This window comes from Schistocerca piceifrons, chromosome 7 (genome assembly GCF_021461385.2).
Source record: "Schistocerca piceifrons isolate TAMUIC-IGC-003096 chromosome 7, iqSchPice1.1, whole genome shotgun sequence".
In the NCBI taxonomy this organism is placed as follows: domain Eukaryota; kingdom Metazoa; phylum Arthropoda; class Insecta; order Orthoptera; family Acrididae; genus Schistocerca; species Schistocerca piceifrons.
In genome coordinates this window covers 409,770,279-409,796,109 of record NC_060144.1, presented here as the reverse complement: position 1 = coordinate 409,796,109, position 25,831 = coordinate 409,770,279, and the positions used below count along the sequence as shown (strand labels likewise).

Below are 25,831 nucleotides of genomic sequence, written 5' to 3'. Positions count from 1 at the left end.
AAAGCCAAAGTATTTCTGTAAAAGTTATTACACACTGTCTTTGGGCTGTTGTTTGTTTATCGATCTGTGTCACTACATCAGCCTCCTCCTCTTTATTTAAAATTTGGAGCCCTGTGTGTGTTAGAGAACTGGTGTTTTAGGGTTTGTCCAGCTCTTGTAGTCTTTGGTGCCTCTTCCAGAGGGTGGGTGCGATGGGGGAAGGAAGGGGGTTCATGCTGATGACAGTCAACCCAGGTGTGATCACCAGCACTGCACTGGTCTGGGGCAGTTGGTTGTGCAGTAGGACATACTGGCATAATGTCCTTTGTCACTTCTATCTCCAAGTGTGCCAGCATCAATTGTTCCATAGAAACCATTTTGTCTTTCCCATTGTGTTGAAGTTTGAAAGCATGTAGTCCTCACTGTACGACCTTGTATATCAGTGGTAAACTGGAAAATGAAGTCCACCTGTCTGGTCAGTTGGGGTGAGCCATTGAGTGATCCTTTTTTGAACAGGGCTGTGTTTGGAGTGTGGGGCATGAAGATGCAGTGGATAGCCAGAATGGCCACAAAAATGGTAGGAAAAATTCAAGCAACAGAAGCAAGTAGGGTGTTCAACATTCTGTGTTGGATTCAATTATGTGGTGATAATGCTTACCCTAGACGTCTGTCTCATTTTTTGTGTTTCCTGAGGCAGTCAAACTCTTCTTCTACCCTATCTGTAGTTTGTAAGTGGATCAGAAACATTACATCTTCGACTATTGTATGATTTTGTACAGCAGGATACTTTATTACAGGAATAATTTAGAAAAGGTTTCTCCAGTGTTATCTGTATAGATTATGTCGTGAGAGTGATAAGTAATGGAATCATAAGAGGATGGAAGAGAAGGCAATAATTAAAAAAAAAACAAAAAAAAAAAAAAACAGCTGTAGTATTTGGTAAAAACCTATGAGATACTGTGTTTATTCTAGTTTTGTGAAATGTGATGAAAGTAAGCTGGTGTCATGGTTAAAGAATTTGTGCCAAACAAAGAGGTCAGGAAAATAGAAGATGAAAGGTGTCAGCATATGTGGAGGAGAAGATGCAGATTATCTGAAAACTATAATTAACATTTAAAGGAATCAGCTCATGTGTAAAATTAGTATAATTTGGTGCATCAGCAGAAGCAATATGTAGGAAAAGCCATCTCGAATACTAGGTCTTAATATTAATTGTGATATAATAGAAGTGTTTGTGTTCAGTGCAATCAGTATATGGAGATAACTATCTACCTATAGAAGTGTGTCATGGTACAGCCTCTTCTAACATTAAAGGGAATAAAGCTTTAAATGCAGTTGCCTGGAGTAATGAGTGTGGAAAGAATAAGCAAGATTTGTATGTAAATCACCCTTGAGGCTAGAATCTCAAGAAATTTGATGGAATACAGTGAAATAATACTTTTCCTAAGTGATAATTTTTATCTGATCAGTAATGAGAGTTAAGTTTGCCTTAGCATAAGGAACTGTTACTGTGGACTGTTTGTCAGTAGAATCAATTTTGCATTGGATAAGCAGGGCACATGTTTACTTATTAGATAATGAAGCAATAATGAAATAATAAAACAATGAATAATGTTAGTAGTATAGTATAACTGTTACAACATTCGTCATCCATATCATATGTGTCACGGCCAGTATATCTGCCAGCTGTCTTGCTTCTTCAGTTCTGGTCATAAGCTGTTTGATGTAATCAACTTAACATCATGAGGCTGAAATCAAATCAAAGTCTCCATTTTTATTTCAGCCCCTCCATCAGAGACAAGGGAAAATAGTGTGAAACTTGTAGAGACTTCATTTGATTAGCGGTATGCAAATTTTACGATAGGAAATCTAACAATATCTTGTTAACATGTTCCATGATTAATTTGTCTCTGAGTGGTAGACAGCTATCATCCAGTGTATTAAGATGCACTTTGAAATTACTTCTGACATGAGTCTTGAATGAAATACTTCCCCTTTATGGGAGATCCTTACATGTAGTGATCCAAGTTTCAAAATCATCTTCTACTAGAAACCTGGTGATTTCTGGTCTTTATCAGTCAGTACTACTTTGGTGACAGCATAGCAGGTGAGATAGTCAGTGCACATAACAAACCACTACCCACTCATTCCCATCTGTTGACTTGAGAAAACTGACCAAAACGTTAATTCTAGTCCAGTGTAATGGAGCTAATGCAGGAGATGTTGGTACCAGATGTCATGGAGGTAATTCAGACATGTACTTTCATCACTAGGTTTCCCTACAGTGGCTTACATATTGTCTAACACATCGGCAGAGACCAGACCAACGACACCTACTTCTGATTCTAACAGCATTCTCTGCAGATGCCAAATGACCTAGTGTTGGAGTGCCATGAAAAATACTTCAGAATGGCCAGATCTAAATGAGCTGAGATGATGAGCAATCACTTGTGTTCCATTAGATTGAAAGTAACTTTCGCCTAGTGTACTATCTGCTAAGCTGAATTCTTTCTTCTCTAAGTCTTCCACAGTCTTCATTAAAGCTGGATCTTCTGTTTGTTAAGCTGCAATGTTTGTCCGTGCTGCAGTAACTGGTATGTGCTGTTCCTACAGAGGATTCAAAAAGAGGCAGTCACCATCCATGAGTTAGTGCTTTTTTGAGTACTACTGTGACAGAATATACCTGAAGCTTCAATGCCCATCCTGGGATCATCCAAATGTATTCTTTAGGTTGTCAGGCAGCATAAAGAATGATGGTCAGATGCAACTATCAATGGTCTGCCACATAAATATTGCTGGAACTTCCTAATTTTGCAAGGTTTTCTTTCTCATCCACAGAGAGAGTCTTCTCAGAGTCAGAGGGTTCTCTGTAACCATAAGCAATTACTCTTTTAGTGCCTTCCTGGATTTGCACTGATTCCACAGTCACTAGCATCAGTGTGGAAGTCTCTGTTTTGGCATTGTTGTTAACAAATGTCTGGTGAAAACACTGCCTTCTTAAGGACACACAAACCTCATTTTTGATCATCATCCCAAGAAAATTTGGCATCTCCCTGACGTAATTCTTATAGTGGCCATGCCTCTCATCTGAAATCCTTTATTTAGTGTCTGTAGAGACAGCACAGAATTCCATAACTAATATACCAAAGGTCTGAAAAATTTGTTAGGGCTCTTACTTTTTATGGACCAAATTTAAATCCATTTCTGTTAACTAGGTGCCCCAAAATGTTTATTTCTTGTTTGGCAATGCCATACTTCCTCAAATTCAGGTTCAAGGAATGTTGCACCAGAGACATTGCTATTGGTTGGTCTCCTCAGGCAGTAATTATCGATTGAATGTTACATTGCAATGCACTTCCCTGGGAAGTGGTAAGAAATCCACTGCAGTAGACAACATTCCCTTAGATTTATAAAGATCCTTGGGAGAGTGAGCCAGGACAAAACTATTCAGTTTTGTATGCAAGATACATAAGACAGGAAAAATGCCATCAGAATTCAAGAATAATGTAATAACTTCAAGCTAGGTGCTGACAGATGTGAATATTACTGAAATATAAATTTAATAAGTCATATTTGCAAAATACTGACTTGAAATATTTACAGCAGAATGAAAAACTGGTAGAAGCTGACCTCAGAGAAGATCAGTTTGGTTCTGAAGGTAGCAGGGATAAAACACAGGAAGCAAAATGTTATTTACAAGTTGTAGAGGAACCAGACTACAGTTCTAAGAGTTTAATGACTTGAAAGGGAAGCCATAGTTGAGAAGGGAGTGAAAAAGGTTTGTAGCCTATCCACAATCTTTACACTGAGCAACCAAGGAGAAATTTAGAATGGGAATTAAAGTTCTGAGAGAAGAAATAAAAGCTTTGTGATTTGCTGATGACACTGCAATACTGTCATAGATGGCTAAGGACTTGGAAGAGCAGTTGAACACAATGGACTGTGTCTTGAAAAGAGGTTTTGAGATGACCGTCAACAAAAGTAAAAGAAAGGTAATGGAACGCAGCTGGAGTAAATCAGATGATGTAGAGAGAATTAGATAGAATAGTATACACTAAAATTAGTAAATTAGTTTAGCAATTTAGGCAATAAAATACCTGATAAAGGCTGAAGTAGAGAGGATACAAAATGCAGACTGGCAATAGCAAGAAAAAACTTTTCTAAAAAGAAGATGAATTTGTTAACATCTAATATCAACTTAAGTGTTAGTATGTCTTTTCTGAAGGTATCCGCCTGGAGTGTAACCTTGTACAGATGTTAAACATGAATGTCAAGCATTTCAGACATGAGGAGAATAGAAGCTTCTGAAACATGGTGCTAAAGGAGGTTGCTGAAATATTAGGTGGGTAGATCTATTAAGTATGAGGAGGTACTAAATCCAATCATCGAAAAAAATGAATTTGTTACACAATTTGATGGATAAAGGGATCTGTTGATAGGATGCATCCAGAGGTATCAAGGAATAGTCAATTTGGTAATGGTATGAAGTGTGTGGGGTAAAAACTGTAAAAAGAGACCAAGGAATGGAGGAATTGACACAGTAGTCAGGTTCAGATGGATGTAGACTGCAGCAGTTATTAAGAGATGAGAAGGGCTGCACTTAACAGACTAGCATGGAAATCTGCATCAAATGAGTCTTCAGACTGAAGACAATAACACCAACAGACTACAGCTGTCATGGTGCCTTTAATTTTTATTATAGGCCACATGTAAGCCCCAATGCATGTCACCTACAGGATAATACTGCCCCCAAGGGTTACGTCTGTTGTGCGGTGCACGATTCAAGCAGAGGTTCACCTACAGGACTTGCATCTGCACATCTTGATGATCTTATGCCTACTGCAATCGTAATTGATCATCTCACTGGTTCAACATGAGATCTGCTGCAGAGCCCCACACTCAACAGTGTGGTCTGCAACACTAGTGCCTGCAGCAGCACAGTACTCTGTTGTCAGATCTGCCACATATTGCTATCCTACTTTACAGGGTGGGCAAGCGTCTGACCTCCATGTTCAACACCTCACTGCCTCCTTATGGTTTCGCCATCCTTCACCCACTTCCCATTGATTTTCATAACACAGCAGACAGTCAAAAAGGTTTGCTGTTCCTGAGATGCTTTCTCCTACGTGACAGGCCATAACAATCTGCTTTTCATCAAAGTTGCTTATGTCAGTGGATTTCTCCATTTGTGGCCTGTATCATTGCTAGAATGATTCCCCATTTGCCTCTGCTCTGCTTATATACTTTCCTTTCCATTTCGTGTGCACACAAGATCACTAGATGGGATTCAATATTGCCTTGGGCAGTGGTCATGATATTTTAGTTTATAAGTGAATGGCTGCTACTAAATGCCAATAAAATAAAATTAATAACAAACCTTTGGATTTTTCAGGAACCCAAGATGATGCTTATAGTCATCATCTAGCAGCTCTACACTAGAGCGTACTGTAGATATGATAATAATAAGCCTCTCCTGTCCTTGAAATTCTTCAACTGATCCAACAGTTGTCCTTTGCCAATTCTTCTTTCGCAGCAACTCCCGAAATTTGTGTACCTGCAGCACACATAGTTAATACAACATATAATCCATAAAATGAATTTCTTATGTATACATGCAAAGATTGTACCTATTCCAGAGCTTTTTTGTAAGAATAAACATGGGACTAAGTTTTATAGAAGTGAACCTTTGTTAAAAGGGTAAAATTTTAGCAGAAGTAATAATAATAACATGTGTTTCAAGATAGTATAAAAGTGACACTCATTGCATAGCTGAATAACAAACAACTATAAGTTTACCTGTAGCCTATATGGTGTTATAATCCCTATATCTCTTTCCTGAACTTTGTAGCCACTCAGGCGTTCTTCAAACAGAGCTTCCACATATTTCATAACGACATTAATCTCTTGCCGATTAAAATAACTGAAAAGTGAAAAATGGTATAAGCAACATATATACTGTGTGCCAAACTGATGCAGTACAAACATGATTAATCCAAACACTTAAATTTCAAATAATATGAAAATTAATTCAAAAGAAAGAAAGAAAAAATTACATTTTGGAAATAGGCTCCACATCAAATTGGGAATTCCTCAACAATAAGTAAAGAATAATTCGTAAATCAGTGTCTTCACTGTACAATCATCTTCTACTCTCCAGCAGTTGTGAGAAGTGAGGCACTTAAGAACTACATTGGCCAAACTATCTTTAATATTAGATGTGACAAAAGTATCTTTGATATCTCACACTTCATATATAAATGAAAAACCCACCAATGAACTATTTTTTGTGATCCTCTACGCAGATCACACACGCCTTGAGCCTGAACTCAAGAGAATGTCACCAGCATTATCTCCACCAAGGTGATACTCTAATCAGGGTAAGTTAGCTACAGTCTGTTTAAAATTATTTGATTGTTGCCACTTCACATGTTGGAGGTGTCTCCCTCTAATCAGAGTGCTCAATGGCACAACCGAATTGTTTGCCACTGCCAAACTGCCAAAACAAGCGGTCTTCCAGTTTCTTATCTGGCTTTTTTTCTTGTTGTGTTTGGATCACAAATCCTGGGTCCGGCCTTTAATTTTGCATTTCATTACACATCATGTAGACTGGCAATGGCAAGGAAAGCGTTTCTGAAGAAGAGAAATTTGTGAACATTGACTATTGATTTAAGTGTTAGGAAGTTGTTTCTGAAAGTATTTGTATGGGGTGTTGCCATGTATGGAAGTGAAACGTGGACGATATATAGTTTAGACAAGAAGAGAATAGAATCTTTCGAAATGTGGTGCTACAGAAGAATGCTGAAAATTAGATGGGTAGATCAAATAACTAATGAGGAGGTATTGGATAGAATTGGGGAGAAGAGGAGTTTGTGGCACAACTTGACTAGAAGAAGGGATCGGTTGGTAGGACATGTTCTGAGGCATCAAGGGATCGCCAATTTAGTACTGGAGGGCAGTGTGAAGGGCAAAAATCATAGAGGGAGACCAAGAGATGAGTACACTAAGCAGATTCAGAAGGATGTAGGCTGCAATAGGTACTGGGAGATGAAGAAGCTTGCACAGGATAGAGTAGCATGGAGAGCTGCATCAAACCAGTCTCAGGACTGAAGACCACATCAACAATACACATCATAAACACAACCAAAACAAAACCCACTAAATGATGGCAATGCAATAACACACATTTTGTACACATTATTAGCCAAAGACTATTGGATTCTTTTGCACAAGACGCAATTTGGCTTCACATATTCAGTTATTATAATCACAGGGACTGACTTACTATAGGTTAACCTCATATGGCATGGCATGAAACTGAAGTTTTTGAAGGCAGCAAATGATCATTGGAGCTGATCATATAGATATGTAAATCTAACAATATATTCTGTAGATCTTATGCAGTGCAGTGTTAAAGCTTTGGGTTGAGAAACATAAGTCATAGCTTTGAATGCCACAAAGTGATGATTTTTTTTAATTTTTAAATCTTTATCAAAATGACTCCAATTATTATTATTTTCAATTAATTGGTTTCCATGTAACTTTTTTATTTTTAAGCTTTTGTCACATCTTTTTAATCATCATATTTTTCTTCCTATCATTTTTTTTTTTCATTTGGAATCTATCTGCATCAGCTTGTTTGGAAAAAGCAACATGTTACAGTTCACTTTTAGCACCGGACCTGTTTTTTTTCTGTCTGGAGTCTGATTGTACTGGTCATCTTTAATTGCCATTTGCAAAGAGAGCATAATTAATAGTTCTGCTGCAGGTTGCTGACTGCCCTTTTCTTGGACATATTTCGCAAAAACAGATTGTGATTAGGCTAGGACACGAGTGGAAATTCAGGACTACAAAATGCATTATCTGCCGCAGTTCAGTTGTTGGTCATTTAAAATCGCTGTGGACAGATCACCTTGCGTTTCCGCCACCCCTGATGGCAGCAGCATCCAACATTTCTCCATGTTGCATTAATAGTATTTCACTACTTGTGAAGTGATCATCCATGTTTATGTGTCACCTTTAACTGAGTGGTATCCAATGTTGTAACACTCTGGTGCCAAGTGATAGACGTCAACTCTCAAGTAGTTTTAAACAGAGTACGGTTAGTCAAACAATGAAATAGGATATTCTAAATTCTCAGGTTTTTGAATTGATAAGTACATGATTTGAAAGTCACATGTTACAGATCTTCTTACAAATCTAAACACTGTGAGTTTTGCATTATGGATAACATCAGATTTTGGAGATGAAAATGTCAAGAGGTTGACTTCCTTTTTTGTGTTTTCATTCACAAATGGCTTATGGCATCATATTCTGGAGTAACTCTTCAATGAGAAAAAAGTATCTGTTGCACAGGAGCATGCAATAAGGATTATGTGTGATATCAAGAGGGTGAGGGTGAGGAGGAGGAAGAGGAACAGGAGTTGTCAGAGATGAATTTCAAACAACTGCTTCTTCTCCTTTTTCAATAAGCACTTTGTTTAAATACTATAATTCAATGACTTCATACTCTTTTATTTCTTCAGTTGTCTCTTCATATAAGTTTGAGGACTGACAGCTTGGAGGCACCTTCTTTTACAATCATTATCATCTTTCATCAAGGGGCAGGAAGCAGAATACTTTCAGATTTGGCACTGCAGCCAAGTTACTCACTTACGACTTACCACTGATATTGTAGATTTTCTTGAAGTTAGTATATGAAGGATTCCTTTTACAGAGGTGACAAGCAATCTTATCTACTGTGAGTTGTTTCAACAGGTGCGAATGACATCATGTGATCATAATATTCTGGTTAATTTTTTATGTTGGGTACTACATGCTTCTGTCTGAGCCACATAAGCAATTTCAAATTTTAATCCACATTAAATTTCATCACTAAGAGGTATTCAGCTGTCACTATGATCTTGTAGCATCATAATGTTGGCCCTGTCCCTCCCAGTTACGTCTTGAGCAGAACTGTGTGTAACTTTTGTCCTGCATTTCCAAGCCTTTTCCCCAATACTGGAGCAAGCGTGTTCTATTAGGTTAATGAATGGTCAAATGTGAAATGTGTGTTTCCAGATATGTTGCAACTTTAGTTCTGAAATTTACAATAAAACGCTATTTACATATATGCACACACACACACACACACACACACACACACACACACACACACACACACCTGTTTTTTTTTTACAGTTCAGTCTATGAAATGGGTTGAGGATATGTAGCATCTCCTCTTTTGAGTGTCAGTATTACATTTCTGCATACCTACTATGCCCTAATTAACTGTTATACGCATTCCATTCTCCACAGTTTCTGTCCTTTGCTGCTCCTTTTACCAACATAGGTATTCCTGGTTATCTTATTACTACTAGTAAATACTGAATCATCATCATCATCATCAGCCAATTCAGTCATTAAAGGATGTGGCCTCTTTGAGTCATGGATTCAGGTAGGCTTTCAGCAGTCTTCTCCAAGTGGGACGGTCTTGGGTTACAGCGATCTTCTTGATGTCTTTGTCCCATCTGTCTGGTGGTCCTCCTCTAGGCCTCCGGTGCTCTCTCGGACTCCACTCCAGTACTAGCTTCGTCCATCTGTTGTCTTTTCTTCTTGCGATGTGGCCAGCCCACTGCCATTTCACGGAACCTGCTGTCTCTAAGATGTCCTTAACCTTTGTCACAGACCAGATGTCATCTGCCCTTTTCCTATCCTTTCTTGTACAGCCCAGCATTGATCTCTCCATGGCTCTCTGTGCTATCCTAAGTTTCCCTTTTCTAAATGAGTTCAGTGTCCATGTCTCGCAGCCATAAGTCATCATAGGGCAAATGCATTTATCAAATACTGCTTTCTTCAGATTTACTGGCACTTTTGATCTGAATACGGTTGAATTCTTCCCAAATGCTTGCCAGCCAAGCTTGATGCGTCAATAGATTTCTGGCCTTATGTCACCCTTCATATTTATAATCTGGCCAAGGTAGACATATTGTAATAGACTGTCCTTGACTTTCCATCTCCAGCTGGGACCCATTTGTTGGACATTACTTTTGTTTTGGAAAGGTTCATGTTCAAGCCCACCAGCTGACATTCCAATAGAAGATCTGTAACTAAGTTCTGGAGCTCTGCAAAGTCTTTGGCCAGTAAGGCAATATCATCAGCAAATCTTAAGTTGGTAAGCCTTCTTCCATTAATTATAATTCCCTTACCTTCCCAGCGCAGCTTTGACATAGCCATTTCCAATACAGCAGAGAACATTTTTGGGGAGATGGGATCGCCTTGCTTGACATCTCTCATGATGCGGAATTCTTGAGTTGATTCGCCGATGTTAACATAAGCTGAAGAATTCTCATAGATTTTCCTGAGCACTTCAATGTATGCTGCTCCCACTCCTTGCTCACTCAAAGTTTGGAGGAGGGCTAAATGGCTAATGGAGTCAAATGCCTTTTCAAAGTCAACAAAGGCAATGCAGAGAGGCAGTTGGTATTCATTCGCTCTGCTTATCACTTCACTAATGGTCAGAATGTGGTCAATAGTGCTAAAATTGCTTCGGAATCCTGCTTGTTCTATAGGTTGGGCTGAGTCTAGGGTGGAACTAATTCGGTTTAACAAGATCTTTGTGAAAATTTTGTACAAAATTGAGAACAAGCTGATAGGACGGTAGTTTTTAATATTGTGAATACTTCCTTTCTTGTGTATCAAAATAATCTTAGCCTTGTTCCACGATAGTGGGATTGAAGCATAGTGCAGGCAGGAAGTAAATACTTTTGCCAAGTGATTTATTGATACCTCTCCTGCCAGTTTGAGGATGTCAACACTGAGCTCATCATCACCCGGCGCTGTTCCCTTTTTCATGTTATCTACGGCACACTTGACTTCCGATGGGAGTATATCTGGAACACTAGGTACATCATTTAATTTAGATACATTCAAATTTTCCCTTGGATTGCTATACAAATTGCTATAAAAGACTCTGATGAACTTCAAAACATCCTCCTTTTCAGTGATTCGACTGTCATTTCCATCAAGTGCGATAATCTGCTTTTTACCGATTGCGAGTTTGCGTTTGGCTGACTTTAAACTTTTCTTGTCTCCAAGCTTGCTCGTAAGGTGTCTTCAGTGAATTTCTGTATGTCAATTTTCATTTCTCTTTGCACTGCCTTGCATAGTTCGGAATACGCTACCATGTCACGATCGGTTTGGATTTTCATTTCTCTCCTCTGTTGTAAAAGGGTTTCAGTTTTGGTACTGAATTTCTTTGGTTGTTTATTTTTTTGGCATAGGCCACCGATTTCCTGTGCAGTTGAAACAATCATTTCCGCCAAATCACCATCTTTAGTTACGTGGAACTTGCTTTGGAGGACTTCTTGGAATACTGAATGGTCACTCCTAATACTACAGTTAGAGACTTGCTATTGATAACATTAATATTTGCTAGAATAAAACTGAGCTCTATTAGAAAGTAGAAGGACTGATACACAAGATGTATTGGCGTGAGCACAAGCCAGGGCCTTCTGTCAAAGTCTGGGCTCCTGCCTCCACCCACAAGTGTAGCAGTCAGACCATATCAGTAGCTCTACACTTGCGACCTGGGTACTGAGGCAATTACTGGGGTTTCAAGACTTTTGACAGCACTTGGCAGGTCAACATATGTGTACTCAGCTGTTGTGAGATCTGCCTCACCTTGGCCACTGGGCCAGGCAGAGCATATTGCCAAAGCTGGGCTTCAATTTGGCATCTGCTGTTTGTGTTGTTTTGACCACGATGCCACCATCTTGAAGAGGCAGCCAGATGGAGGTTCAGGCACAGCTAATGTTCTCTCATCTCTGAGCCTCCACGGCCCACCAGGTCCAGATGTCACCCTCCAGCATTGCTCAATGGCTTGACCCTGGGCAATGCAGCTGGCTGTCGCTTGGATGAATATTGTCTCATTCCAGCTGCAGATATGAGTGCAGAGTTGCCTCCCCCTGACACAGCACTGAGCCGAACGATGCAATATTGGCAAGGCCTCTGCCGAGCAATACTGATAAAAGTGCTGAATCAGCACATCCTTGCTAGCCTGTCCCATCCTGGGTGCACCAGGTGAACATTGCCATCCATCTCTTGTGGAAGCTGTTACACTTGTTGAACATATAAGTCAACAAATTGTCAACACTGGGTGGTTGTATCTTCTACACCTATCTTCCACCTCCACCAGAGAATCACTCACTCACAGCCTACCCATGCCCATTACAAGTGGGTGCATTATCCTGTGTCTCTTTACAAGCGAAAACAGAAGATCTGTTGGAGGTTGGAATGATGACAATGACAGTGGCAGTGTTTTTTTGACAAGAATGCATAATTTAACACCAATTTTAAAATTTTTCTATTGGGTTAGTGCATAAGTTCGTATCATTTCTGTTTCAAATGTTGATGTTCCAGTTGCCATGGGTTTATTTATCAATTGCCATCTCTTATTTGTAGTTCACAGTTGCTATCTGAGTTTACATATTGTCATCTGGAGATAGTGAATGGAGGTGTGGACGCTAGAAAATGGAGTGCCAAGTGGAGAAATTGGAACATTTCTGACATATTCTTGTGTTTGAATTCAATAGAGGGGTGACAGCAGCGGAGACAGCCAGAAACATTAGTGCCACGTATGAGGATAATACCACTGGACAGAGCATGGCAGGAAAATGGTTTTCTCATTTTAAGGAGAATCGTTTTGACATTAGAGACTCTCCACATTCAGGAAGATCTGCTGGGTTTGATGAAGATCATTTAATTGCACTAAACCACAATGATCCACATCAGCGTACTAGAGAACAGGGAAATATGATGAACTGTGATTATTACACAATCTTGTGACATCTGCATGCAATGAGGAAGGTTCAAAAATTGGGTATATGGGTTCCGCATGTTCTATAATAAAGTCACAAAAATCAGTGGGTGGCCATATGTGGATTCTGCTTCCTCATCATCAGCTGACTCATGGACAACATCAACTATTCCTATCCTGTGACATTACTGGTGAGAAGAAATTGTGCCTTTATGTTAACATAAGGAAAGGAAAGGAATGGTTGAGCCCATACAAAGCAGCAAGTCCCTGTTCAAAGACCTGCATGCATCCACAAATGATAATGTTATGCATTTGGTGGAACAGTGACAGTATGATGTACTAAAAATGCTTCCTCAAGGTGTAACCGCCACTGCTAACATCTATTGTCAACAACTAAGACATCTTGCAGCTGCAATCCAAGAACAATGACCAGGAAAACAGTGTGAACTGATGCTACTCAACAATAAAGGTCACTCACATTTTGCTAAATTGACAAAAAACAATGGACAGTTGTTGCATTGGGAAGTCGTCTTTTCTGCTCTCTACCAAAAACCCTTCAAGGAACTTCCTTTCTGGATGAAAATGTGGTCAGAACATGGTTCAATGAGTTCTTTGCCTAAAAAGCATGTGATTTGTACAGTTGCAGAAATGAAAAGTTACACCACCATTGGCAGACTGTTGTAAATAGTTATGTTATTGATGACCATTTTTTTTTTTGGTGGGGGGGGGGGGGGGAGGGAAGGGGGGGTATGTTGTATGAGTCTGGTACTAATAGATGAAACAGGCTAGGGTGGAAAAGAAGGGAACAATCAATTCCTAACATGTCCCCACCTGTCCTAGAGGCAAGCACAGCCTCATTTGTGATTCCATTTTCGAGTAAACCTGGGGATGATTCTTTTTCTTAATAATTATTTTTAAAGTCACATAAAGCTAGAAAATTAGGGAACTGGAATAAAGAGCAATTTTTAAATATTGCTCAACTGAAATTAGCAGGTGAGCGCATTATGACAGGTTGCAAAATGCCCCAGGATTTGCACTAAGGACAAGTGGAGCAATACAGAAGAAAGAGCATATCTAGATACTATTGGGAACAACTTTCATTAACTCAGGTACAAAGGGGGGGGGGGCTGTGAACAGTTTTGTGGGTAAAGTAAGGAAAATTGAACACTAATACGTAGAATCGACATTTGACGACAATGCCAATAAGGCCATTTTACAAGAGTCAGTACAAAGGGCTCTCCATGCGTTTTTGTGGAGGAGGAGGAGGAGGAGATTACTGTTTAACGTCCCGTCGACAACAAGGTCATTAGAGACAGTGTTTTTGTGGAGTTTGTCTGTGGTGACACTGGGTAAAGTTGCAAGGAGCTTGCACAAACTTTAAACAAGGCTGTTACAATTGCGCCAGCTTTGATCAAGATTGATGCATTGACCAAGCCTACAGAGGGGAAACCAGTTTTTAATACCAGATTATGTGCTACATGTGTTCAGCTGGACCTTTTCAGCATTACTGTAGGAAGTTGCAATGTAAGAAGTGTAAACAGGTTCGACACTCTGAATGAGAATGCTGGCAGGAGGATATCCAAACTTGTCTGTGGGACCCACAGGCAAGATCTTGCATTCCAATGTTAAATGAAGGAGGAATTAGTGCAGCCACTGTACAGCATTCCCAGTGAATACTAGCACACATGCAGACTCAGTGGTACATTATTGTTTGGCTGGCTATTTTTTAAAATAAAAAAATAACATTTTTACAATTTTTATTATTAGATTGCAAAGCCAGAATGAAAAAAAAGTCTGGGTTTATAAAACTGAACTGACTTTTAAAATCGCTGAAAATTGCCATATGAACTTTCTTCTTCTTCTTATTCTTCCTCTTCGTCATCATCTTCCTACGTAAAATGGTTTTCACTGCCATTAAGAGCATTACTTTTGCCGCACTTCCTGAAATATTTTACAATAATGTCTTCTCTCACTCTAGACCATGACTGTTTTATCGACTGATACACTTGTTTGATTATAGGTCATTTTAAAGTACCTTCAGTGTGAATCCACGTTGGGTTTCATCTATCATCCATTTGTTCCATTCCTCTTTCATATAAACTTTAAATGGTTATTGAGGTTGCAATTGTGAAGTAAGGTATAACAGCAAGCTCTGTATTTCCTAGTATCAGTTTCTCTTTCACAGAATTTTTCAAATGACTACTAAAACTGGTCTAGCAGAAGAAGAGAAGTCTTCTATGATAAAGCACCTTTCCTTCTTTCCCATCCTCTGTTGATCCATAATTTCATACCAGCCTCGTTCATCCAATCCTTGTCATGTACATGAACAACAACACCTGACAGTATTTCAGAAGGTTTTGACATTATTTTGTGCTTGAAAACAATCATTTTATTAAGTTTAGTACCATTATCACAACATCAAAGGACAACAATGTAGTGATTTTTTTCACGCCCACTTGCTTTTATAACTGCAGTTTTAGCACCTTTCATGGCAGTTCTGTTACTCAGCACATCAAATGTTAGAGAAGTTTCATCCATATTTGCTATTTGGCTTAGTTACACTGGTTTTCTTTCAACGTTAAATAATAAAGCAATGGAAAATTAATATTTTAACTTCATACTCTTGTGACATTTTCTGGGATGTTTTGATTTTGGTTTGCACCCTAAGTCCATGATGCTTCATAAACCTGTGGCACCAACTATTTCTACCCTTAAAGTCTGTAAGGTTCCACTGTAGCACTAACTTACAAGAGTGTGTGTGTGTGAATAATTTTTGTATCAGTTCCAATGCCATTTTGACAGTATCCTTGAATCCATTTCAATAAATCATCTTCTAGTTCTGACCAGTTTTCATTCGGTCCTCTATTTGCACATTTAGTCTTCCTCACTTTTTTCAGTTCTTCTTTACTAGCTTGCCAAATGCAAATGTTTTTTACTGTTGGTGGAGGGCTGAAATGCCACTCAGATGCTCTGATTCCATATTTTTCTGAATATGCTATTACTTTCAGTTTATAGCCTGCATCATAAGAATACCTTTTATTTTTTTTTTCCATTATGAACCTAGCTACTGACAAATATGTTGTACTGTGACGGATAACACAAATATCTTTCAATTCCATTTCACTGGCATTGTAGACTGCAATGATGCATCATAGGCTAGTTAGTGTTCTGTGTTTGTGATGGGCATGGTGGGAAGGAGACAGTGGTAGCAAGCTTGTGGGTCCCCGCAACTCATGTTTGTCGCATCAGTGCACAGCTGCTGCCAGTTGAATCCAATGTTGCCAGATAGAGATAGGTTTCCAATGGCAACAAATATATGGCCATTTTTAAGACTGGCAGGAATTTTAAATCAAACACTGGACATTTTTATATTAATTTCGAGTAGAAAATGCACCTGAATTTTGAAGGCAATTTTTTTGAAAAAAAAAAAAAAAATGCATCTTATAGCACATAAAATATGGTAGATAACAGGAAAGCTGATTACATTGCATACAAAGTCTCTTAGATACAACTCATGGGATATATGTGGATCATTTCAAAAGTTCTGTGCACTGTTGTAAGACAGAATTGAAGAAAGTAATCTACTTTACAAAATATATTCATAGGCAATCAATATAATCTTCATTCTTGCTTATGGCAGCTTCCCAATGTTTTGGCAACTTCTGCATTTAGGTAGGGCACCTTCATTATTGAGCTGTCTAATTACTTGGATCATTTCACTGGAAGCTTCATCAACTGTATCAAAGTTTTCACTGAGTTGTTTCTTTAGTTTGGGAAGGAAACCAGACTCTGGTGGGCCCATAGCAGAACTGTAAGATGAGAGGGGAATTATTTCCTATGCATATCTGTCAAGTGTTTTCCTCACTGGTAGGGCAATATACCACTTGCATTAACGTAGATAGGGCAATATCCAGTCTTGCATTATCGTGCAAAATGAGGACACCAACAGAAAATCACGCCAGGCCTTCTTTGATGAATTTTTGGGTGCAAAACATTTTTCAGAAACAGCTTGTAGAATGCACCTGTTACAGACGTCCCCTATTTGTAGCTATGACTCCATTCATGTCATAATCAGAAATCATCATCAGTTTCAACTTTGAATGCTGGTGGCAGAATTTTTTTGGACATGGAGAGTTGGATATTTTCCATTGTGGCAACTGAGACTTCAGTTCTGGCTCAAAATCTCATATCCAGATTTCATCAGGTGCAACAATCCTTTTCAAGAACTGTTCTCTTTTTGTTCATTAACTTGGAAGCAATTCTTCTGTGATTCTTTTGCATGCTGTTTTCTGCTCTTTGCTCCAGTCATGTGCCCACATCTGGCAGCAAATTTTCTCATCTTTAACTTTTCAGTTATGATTCTGTAAACAGAAGTGACGGACATTGTGGCCTCATATGCAGTTTCCTCACAGGTCTTTTTGCCAATCCTTTCTCAAACTGTCATAAACAATAAACTGAGAGGTGTAGTTTGTTGGAATTGATGGCCTTCTACTTCTTTGGTTGAGCAGACCATCATGATACTGTGTTATGATCAACTACACTGTTCCCACACACCTCTCTCAACGCTTTGTAAATTTCCACTGGGTTCTTTCCAAGCAGGGATTCGATTTTGATGTAGGAACACTGATCACTGTGTGTAATCTGACTTGACACAGTTTCAGCTGAATTACTCATGACATAGCCATGCGGAACAGGAAACACACATACAACCATCACATTTAAAGTCTCACTCACAGCTGACATGAATTTCAATTTGAAAATGCCACAGTAATGGTCTCATATGCACTGTGTGAAGGACTTTTGAAATGACTCCTGTAATATCAGAAGGTACGGGAAAGACAGTCCGTGTGGTCATGGGAGCAGACATGCCAGTTAATCCTTTGTGTGTGGTTGAGCCTTTGATGCAAAATGAAGAACAGGATAAAGTACAGTGTTTTATTTGCTACAGTTTATACTGTGTAGAAGACATTGACGGAAGATGGACAGTGCCTGTCAGTGTTCATTAGAAGTGGAGCTATGATGACATGCACTGGCAGCACCAGAGGATCGGCCTAAGGTGGCACTGACGGTCCAATTCAGCTATTATCAGCACCTGCAACTGCCATTCTGACTGAATCATGCTATGATGACATTCCAGTGTTAATTGGACAGTGTGTTATGTCTTTTAAAAGTTAAACAGTGAAACAGTGCACGGTATAACCCGGACGATATTACAGTTTTTCTAAGGACGCCCAGGACATGTGGTATAGTTACTTGTCACCTTTACTCAGTTATGAGTGGCACAACTAACACTGAGTTTGGCAAAGTGTCATATTATACTAAAAGAAGTTCACTATTTCGGTCATACCATTGGCCATGAGGGACTGTGAATCAACTCTCAGTTTCTACAAGCTGTGTGGGAGTTTCCAAAGACTAGAACAGAGGAAGTCCTGTCTTGGAATATGTAATTATTAAGGGAAATTTTTGCAAAAAATTGGAGAAACAGCAAGACCCTTGACACATTTACTGAAGATAGGGGTGAAGCTCAATGGGCTCCAGAATAGGAAGGTACCTTTGTGTGATTAAAGGATTTATTGACCATTGGTCTTGTCCTTGCTTTTCTGGATTACCAGAAACAATTTATGTTATCATGTATTAACGACCAGGCTGCCCAGCCATTATGGTTGGTGTTGGTGATGATGGGCAGCTCAAGGTCAGGATGTTGGCGAACCACCTGCCCAGGACTTAGGTCAGTGGTGGAATGGAGAATGGATGCCTGCTAGAGGCTTGATGAGGCTACAAGGAGACAGTATTGACAAACCATACATGGCCACTGACCTCCAAAGCCAGCAAACTGTGTCACTTATGCTGCTAGCAGCCTCAGAAATATGCAGTTAGAACAGGAATGATCACGATATTGGCTGTGTACAATAGGAGCAGCCATCAGCAGTGGAGTTTGCCCATGCAAACACTGCAGGCAGCAGGTAGTTTGATCATGCAAGTGGGAGCAGATGAGCAGCTGGATGCCGTCAATCATGAACTAGAGGCTACAAAAACATCTTCTGGCTGCAGAGGACCAAGCCCTCAACATTGGCCTCTCCATGAATACAGTGCCCCACCGAGCAGTGTCTAAGTGCACAGAAGAAGGCATGTAGACCCAAGGAACTTGTAAATAAGTAGACCGAAGACTGAAGACTGTTACCGATCCCTCCTCATAGCTGGATGCCAGCAGACTGAGGTACTTCTGACTGAAAAAGAGGAATATTTATACAGGCCTGGAACATGCTTGTTTTGCTACAATACTGGTTACTTTCCCTCAAGCTATAAGAGTACCTTGGCCTGGGCATGAGGTAATCAGGCCACCCACACTGTGGCCACTCCATCTTTCTGCTGTGTCAGTACTTTGGTGTCTCTAGTTGCCCAGCTTAGCAACAGCATCAAGTACCACCACAATTTTTGTGCTGCATGATCTCAGTGTCATAGCGTAGCTCTTGTTATATCAGCAAGTAGCACATGATGCAATAAAGTTCTGATCTGACCTGCTTACGTGACCATCAGCTCATGCAGCACAAAACTGGCTTCTGGGTTTTAAGGATCCATCGAGCTGCTTGTCTTGGTGGGTTTTACAGTTAAGCGGGACTGATTCTTATGTCATACATTCACCCAGAGAGACTCATGGTAAAACAGCCTGGCTGAGTTGCAAGGCAAGTGCTGTGGAACATACTGGTATACCTGCAGACAGATGGCTAAAGGTTCAAGCTGCTGACCACGAGTGTCAACAGTTCATGATGAATACTCAGCTGATGATAGATTATTATACAAACAAAAAAGGTGTCACCAGTGCATAGTAGCAAATTTATGCAAGCTGTGTTGAAGTTCATGATTCTATTATTGATGAAGAACATGGAAGCAGAATGCGTTCAAGTACCTCTCCAGAAGGCTATCCTTTGCCTGAACTCCACAGGGCCTCGCTGCATGGTATCAAGTATGAAAGAGCCTTCCCATCGGTGGCTGAGCAATGGCATGGTATGCGGATGTGTACAGCATGAGTGAGAGTATGAGATGCATAGTGTTCTTTAATCTTCTGGATTTTCTTCTCTTCTGCAAAGACAGGACATTCTTTGCTCCAAATTAGATGAGGTAGGACAAATGACACACATGGGCAGGGCAGTAAATTGAACATCAGGTTCATGGACAGCAGAGCTGCATTCTTCTACAAGTAGCCTGACAGTTGCAACCCAAGATGGTATGACCAAAGCATTTAAAGTCAAAGCACCACATTGCATTAGGTACATAAGGTCTAACTTAAATCAGAAACAGCAAGATATTCAGGCAACATTGGTAGGTTCAATCTCAGATTATATGATGCTGACTTCTGGAGCTCACAATCAACTCATTTCATGAAATCCTTAACTTCAGTGAGCTATTTGCTTTCACATTTCTGTTGGAGTTTTTTGGTGTCTATGTTCATAATGTAATAAAACTCACTGATGACAGCACATTCTCAAGCTACTTTGGGATTTAACAACTTTATTGCTTGGATAGCTTTCAGCATCTTGATCAGGAGTGTAGAAAGATCACAGTGTTTCCAATTAACCTTCAACACATATAACAACAATAAGCGCATTATTTATTACAGCATGTAGTCTTGTTAGTACTACTGCTGTCACCCTCATTCAAAGATGTATCAGGTGGTCTCTTTGGGTTTTGGGTGTTAATACTGCCCAACAGACCACCAAACTACAAGAAAAGGGTTTAGGCTTCATAGAAGATCCATAAACAGCTAGAGAAGTACAGATCCAACCAGACAGAGCACCACTTGCCTTCAGTAAGTATTCTACAATGAGGTGCAGCAGGTTCCCCAGAAGCTGCCAGCTAGCGACTGTTAAGACTCAATACCCACACCTCTCATCAGCATACAGTGATGTTAAAGTGATTTAATAGAGGCTTTTAACATATTCATGACCTGGGTGATTAATCGAAGATCCCTGTTCTCTGTGACACACAAAATTTTGGCCTCTGTACCACACAGTGGTCACTGACGCATATCCAGAGCTTACAGTTAGAGAAGCACTGTGACCTTTCTACATCCATAAAGCTCTAGAGAGACTTGCAAGGCAACTTAAGGTTATCAAGCAGTTGTGCAGTCCTCAGCTCAGGAAACCAGATTCCACCAAGTCCATATCCAATGAACAAATGCTATGCTCCGATAGTTGCTCACCATTTAGAACACTTGGGGGACATGTTTCGCTTGATCAAAAATATCACAGATTTGGTGAGCACTACCCACCAGCTCTGTTCTGACTGTATTTTGGTGTCAGTACTAAACATGCATTCAGTTTTAAGTGTTATATTTAATTGATGACCCTCCCTTTGGATTTGGAGTTGATTTTGGTTTCGACATGACACTATTTGGTGGAGACGCCAGTTATTTTCAAACGTCTATACGACCATGGCTCTATATAACAACAGTTGCCTAAAGAAGCAGGACCGGGAATACAAGCAGTACATCATTCTTAATATCCCTATACTCAGTAGACAGATGGATTCCAAAATAGCAGTAAGTCAGCTGCAAATCAGGCATCCATCAGCGTTTTCCAGAGATGCAGGTCAAGATTTGGGGAAATGGATCAAAGGATTCAATTGAGTCACCAAATACAACAGGTGGAATGACATCATGTGTTTTGAAAATGTGTTCTTACACTTGAGTGGTGTGCTGATATTCATGACAGAATATAGCACATCCTTGGCCAGCACTACCTTTCTTCAGTGATGCACTTCGATGCATGGTTTGTGGTAAGATCTCTGAATATTCAAAGTATGTAATATTCATATTAAAGGAAATTTAGTTAATGACCGTAAAGTTAATTATGAATCGACATGGTGGCTTAGAGGCAAGTCTAACATAAAATGTCTGAGTTGTCATAGCCATGCATCAAGCAGCTGGAGAGAGGGTATGTGCCGCTATTCATGAGAGAATATAGCAAATCCTTAGCCGGCACTACTTTTCTTCAGTGACACAGTTTGAAGCATGTTCTGTGGTAACACCTCTAATATATGAAGTTTGTAATATTCGTATTAAAGGAAAGGTAGTTAAGCTTTATCAGGTCATTATCAAAAATGTGTATGTCTGCGATATATACAGATTTATGTTAGAAATAGTGTGTACCTGCACTGTTGTTTCTTTCTGTTACATGGGTTTGAGGATGCTGGAGCAACAGTGTAGGGCTTGCTGCAACAAGGTACAGCATTGTTGAAAGCTGGTCACTATACATGTGAAGCCAACGGCCATGCCAGGCTGATAGATATCATCATTGGTGCAGTGGCCTTTGATTATTATTAAAAAAGATATTGTATTTTATCAGAAAAAGAAAAAAAAGATGAAAACATTTGTAAGATCTTAATTCATATATCAGTTGTTGCCTAGTTGTCTCCATAGTATTCAGCAACACTAATATGTGTGGCCAACCAGAGTTTCTATTGTTATGTTGATGAATAAATGTATTATGAAGAATGAATAAAAACTGAACAGAAGGTGTTATTAATGAAAATTTAAAACCTGCGCTGAGAAGCAGTTTATTGCAACAGTGTTTGTGATAGATGCTCACTGTGTTAAATCTTACCCAGACTATGTTATTGAACAGAAACAGAATCACTTATTGAATGAGGCTGAGAAAAAGGGATGTAGACTATCTTCAAGACTGATGATTTTTGGTGAAGCGACTTTGGGTTCTGAAGGCAGTGTTAACATCCACGACCAATTTTGAAAGCCTGTTACATGCTCTTTAAGTGATGTAGAGTTTTCAATAGAGGAAGGGTGCTGTAATTTCTGACACTGATGGAATGTAAGCCCAGAGATATGAGTGACAAAGTTGCACTCATGAGTGACTAGTTGCAGTGTTAATATCGCTAGTTGTTTTACAGATGACATGAACTATATGTTGAACTGTGAAAAATACATTATTGCCTGAGATTATGAGCAGATTTACTTACCACAGTTACTCAGTTAATGTCTGCTAGTCCCATTAAACAAGAACCTGCTACTATAAAGTATTTCCTTGGAAGAGATGATGGTGATATCAGTCAGTACTGATGGAACAATTTGCACCATTCACATAAAATTAAGGTCATAGCAGGACTATCTCAGTGGGGCAGTGTAAAGACTAGTTACATGGTAAGAGGATTGAAAGGCTGAACAGGTCAACATATAGCATCAGTGTTGCTAATATCATTGGAAACATACTGTTATTAACAAACTGCATGATCAGGCTGATTGATAGACACTGTGTGTGCATGCTGCCCTGTCACAACTGCACAGCCCATCGGTAGTTCAAGAACAACATGGAGAAGCTCAATAAATGGCATAAATTTCAAGCAGAACTGTAGACAACGTTTAGTGGCAATCAGCAAAGCCTGCACAGCAGAACAACTGAAGAACAAGGTCCAATGTCATGGAGAAATGACAGAGTCGTGCATACAGATGTTTTGGCCCTATGCCAAATCATGAATCCAAATGACAGAAGGCAACAGAATCTCATACTTGATAAAAGGAGTCAGTAAGTCATGTATCAAGCACTTCTGGTAAAGGGTGTCACAATGACAGAGGAATCCATCTACTGATTCCAGCGAATCAAGTAAATGCAACAGAAAGAGTTGGACAAAAGAAGTATGACTGACTGTCAACAGCGGTCCCCATGGCAGTTGGGGAAACCACTAGAACTCACCCATTCTCATACACCAGATAGTAAGAGACAAGATAGTGAGGTATAGTGCAGCCAAAAAAGTCAGACTGAATACACAATAAATAGCAGTCATGAATGTTGATCCCATAAGCCAGGAGGTAATGGAGAATGTCTAAGACGTGCATTGACCTTTAGCAGCAATATCCACCGACAGCTGAACACACCAGGCAGAATGGACTCAGTGAACTTTGGCTTATGCCGCAACCATCAGACAAGAACCAAGCACCAATGCATGTACAACCAACTCTATGTACAACCAACTTATGCCCCACAGAAGTACAGAGATTTGGAGAACAGAGGACAACACAGTATTGTGTTTTCACTGTGGATGTCCTGGACATGTTGTACGCTACTGTAGAGAAAGAAGGAGAGTTTTTGAGAACTACTACACTGTCAGGTGCCAAATATCACAACAGTTCTATTCACATCAGTCAACTGCAGGCAACTACAGTCAACCTGCATGACAAAGTCCATTGTTGTACCATGGGCAAGGCCAGGTTGCAAACCCAGCATGTCATAGTGATTCCCCATAGCCATAAAGAGATAACAGCCATTCACCCAGCTGCTGATGTTACGAAAACTGAGTGAGGCAACCATCTATGGAGGTGAGGCCACCAGAGACGCAAATCCCCCATGAACTATGAGGCATGTTCAGAAAGTAAGAGTACAGTGACAATAACAGGCTGTGGTTTTTTGAGGATTGGCACCAATGAGCGATAGAGGTTTTTTTTAAATTTTCACTGACCAGAGCAAATAGTGTGTACACAGTAGTATGTAAATTCACCTTATAATGTCCAGTTGCGTGAAATATGTCAGTAAGAAATCCCATGGAGTTCAAGACATATGCCGTGATCCTGTTCCTACTTGTGGCATAACACTTATCAATTTTTTTTTTTTTGCAAATCAGAATGGTTTATAAAAAAAATGGATCACCATTCTCTCTGTTGGTTGATTAGCCTAAAGGATCTGTTGGGTCAACTGGGAAGATGGGTACTGAGGTGTAAGGAGTATAGCATCACAGTGGTATAAAAATGGAAGCAAACACAAGGACACTGACTGCCTTTCCTGGAATAATAAGCTGCAATAAATGATATTGTTGCTGAACAGAGGAAAGAATGAGCACTGCTGATTACCACAGAAGTCTTGAAGAAAGACTAACTGACCAAAGGAGGATTCTAATTCACTAATGGAGCACTGTACAGATGAACTATGATCCAAAGGTGCAGAAATGGTTGCGTGTCATCCCAGCTCATCTACAGCCAGTTATCCTGAAGTTTTTCTATGATGCTCCAACAACTGGTCATCTGGGATTTGGGATTCATGAAGACTAGATAAAATCACAGATGCAGGTATCACTGGCCAGGTGTCCAGTAATTTGCTAGACATTTCTTAGACACTATGTGAGCCACAGTAAAGAATGACAGTGGTGAAAGCACAAGCTGCAATTACTTTCAAGGGCTTCTGCTACCAGTCCCAACTGCAACAGCACCATTCCACTTGTAACACCATAACCTCTGGGGACCCTATATCCGATTTCAATCTCATCTCCACTCTCTCTCTCTCTCTCTCTCTCTCTCTCTCTCTCTATATATATATATATATATATATATATATATATATATATATATATCTGCTTGTGTCTGTATATGTGTGGATGGATATGTGTGTGTGTGCGCGAGTGTATACCCGTCCTTTTTTCCTTTTTTCCCCCCTAAGGTAAGTCTTTCCGCTCCCGGGATTGGAATGACTCCTTAACTCCTTACCATCTCCCTTAAAACCCACATCCTTTCGTCTTTCCCTCTCCTTCCCTCTTTCCTGATGAGGCAACAGTTTGTTGCGAAAGCTTGAATTTTGTGTGTATGTTTGTGTTTGTTTGTGTGTCTGTCGACCTGCCAGCACTTTCATTTGGTAAGTCACATCATCTTTGTTTATACACACACACACACGAATATAATAGAGGGAAACATTCCACGTTGGAAAAATATATCTAAAAACACAGATGATGTGACTTACCAAACGAAAGCGCTGGCACGTCGATAGACACACAAAAAAACACAAACATACACGCAACATTCTAGCTTTCGCAACCAACGGTTGCTTCATCAGGAAAGAGGGAAGGAGAGGGAAAGACGAAAGGATGTGGGTTTTAAGGGAGAGGGTAAGGAGTCATTCCAATCCTGGGAGCGGAAAGACTTACCTTAGGGGGAAAAAAGGACGGGTATACACTCGCAAACACACACACACATCCATCCACACATATACAGACACAAGCAGACATATTCAAAGGCCTTTGACACAAGCTTGTGTCTGTGTATGTGCGGATGGATATGTTCATGTG

General features: G+C 39.8%; 1 protein-coding gene across 1 annotated transcript in view; it reads right to left on the bottom strand.

Annotated features, from left to right (window-relative positions):
- Positions 1 to 25,831, bottom strand: part of LOC124805352 (putative helicase MOV-10) — a 447,080-nt gene that overhangs the window by 44,590 nt on the left and 376,659 nt on the right. Inside the window, exons 17-18 of the mRNA XM_047265888.1 lie at positions 5,776 to 5,899; positions 5,357 to 5,533 (exon numbers count right to left, since the gene is read on the bottom strand). Coding sequence (XP_047121844.1) covers positions 5,357 to 5,533; positions 5,776 to 5,899 — 301 coding nt within the window. The remainder of the gene's footprint in view (positions 1 to 5,356; positions 5,534 to 5,775; positions 5,900 to 25,831) is intronic.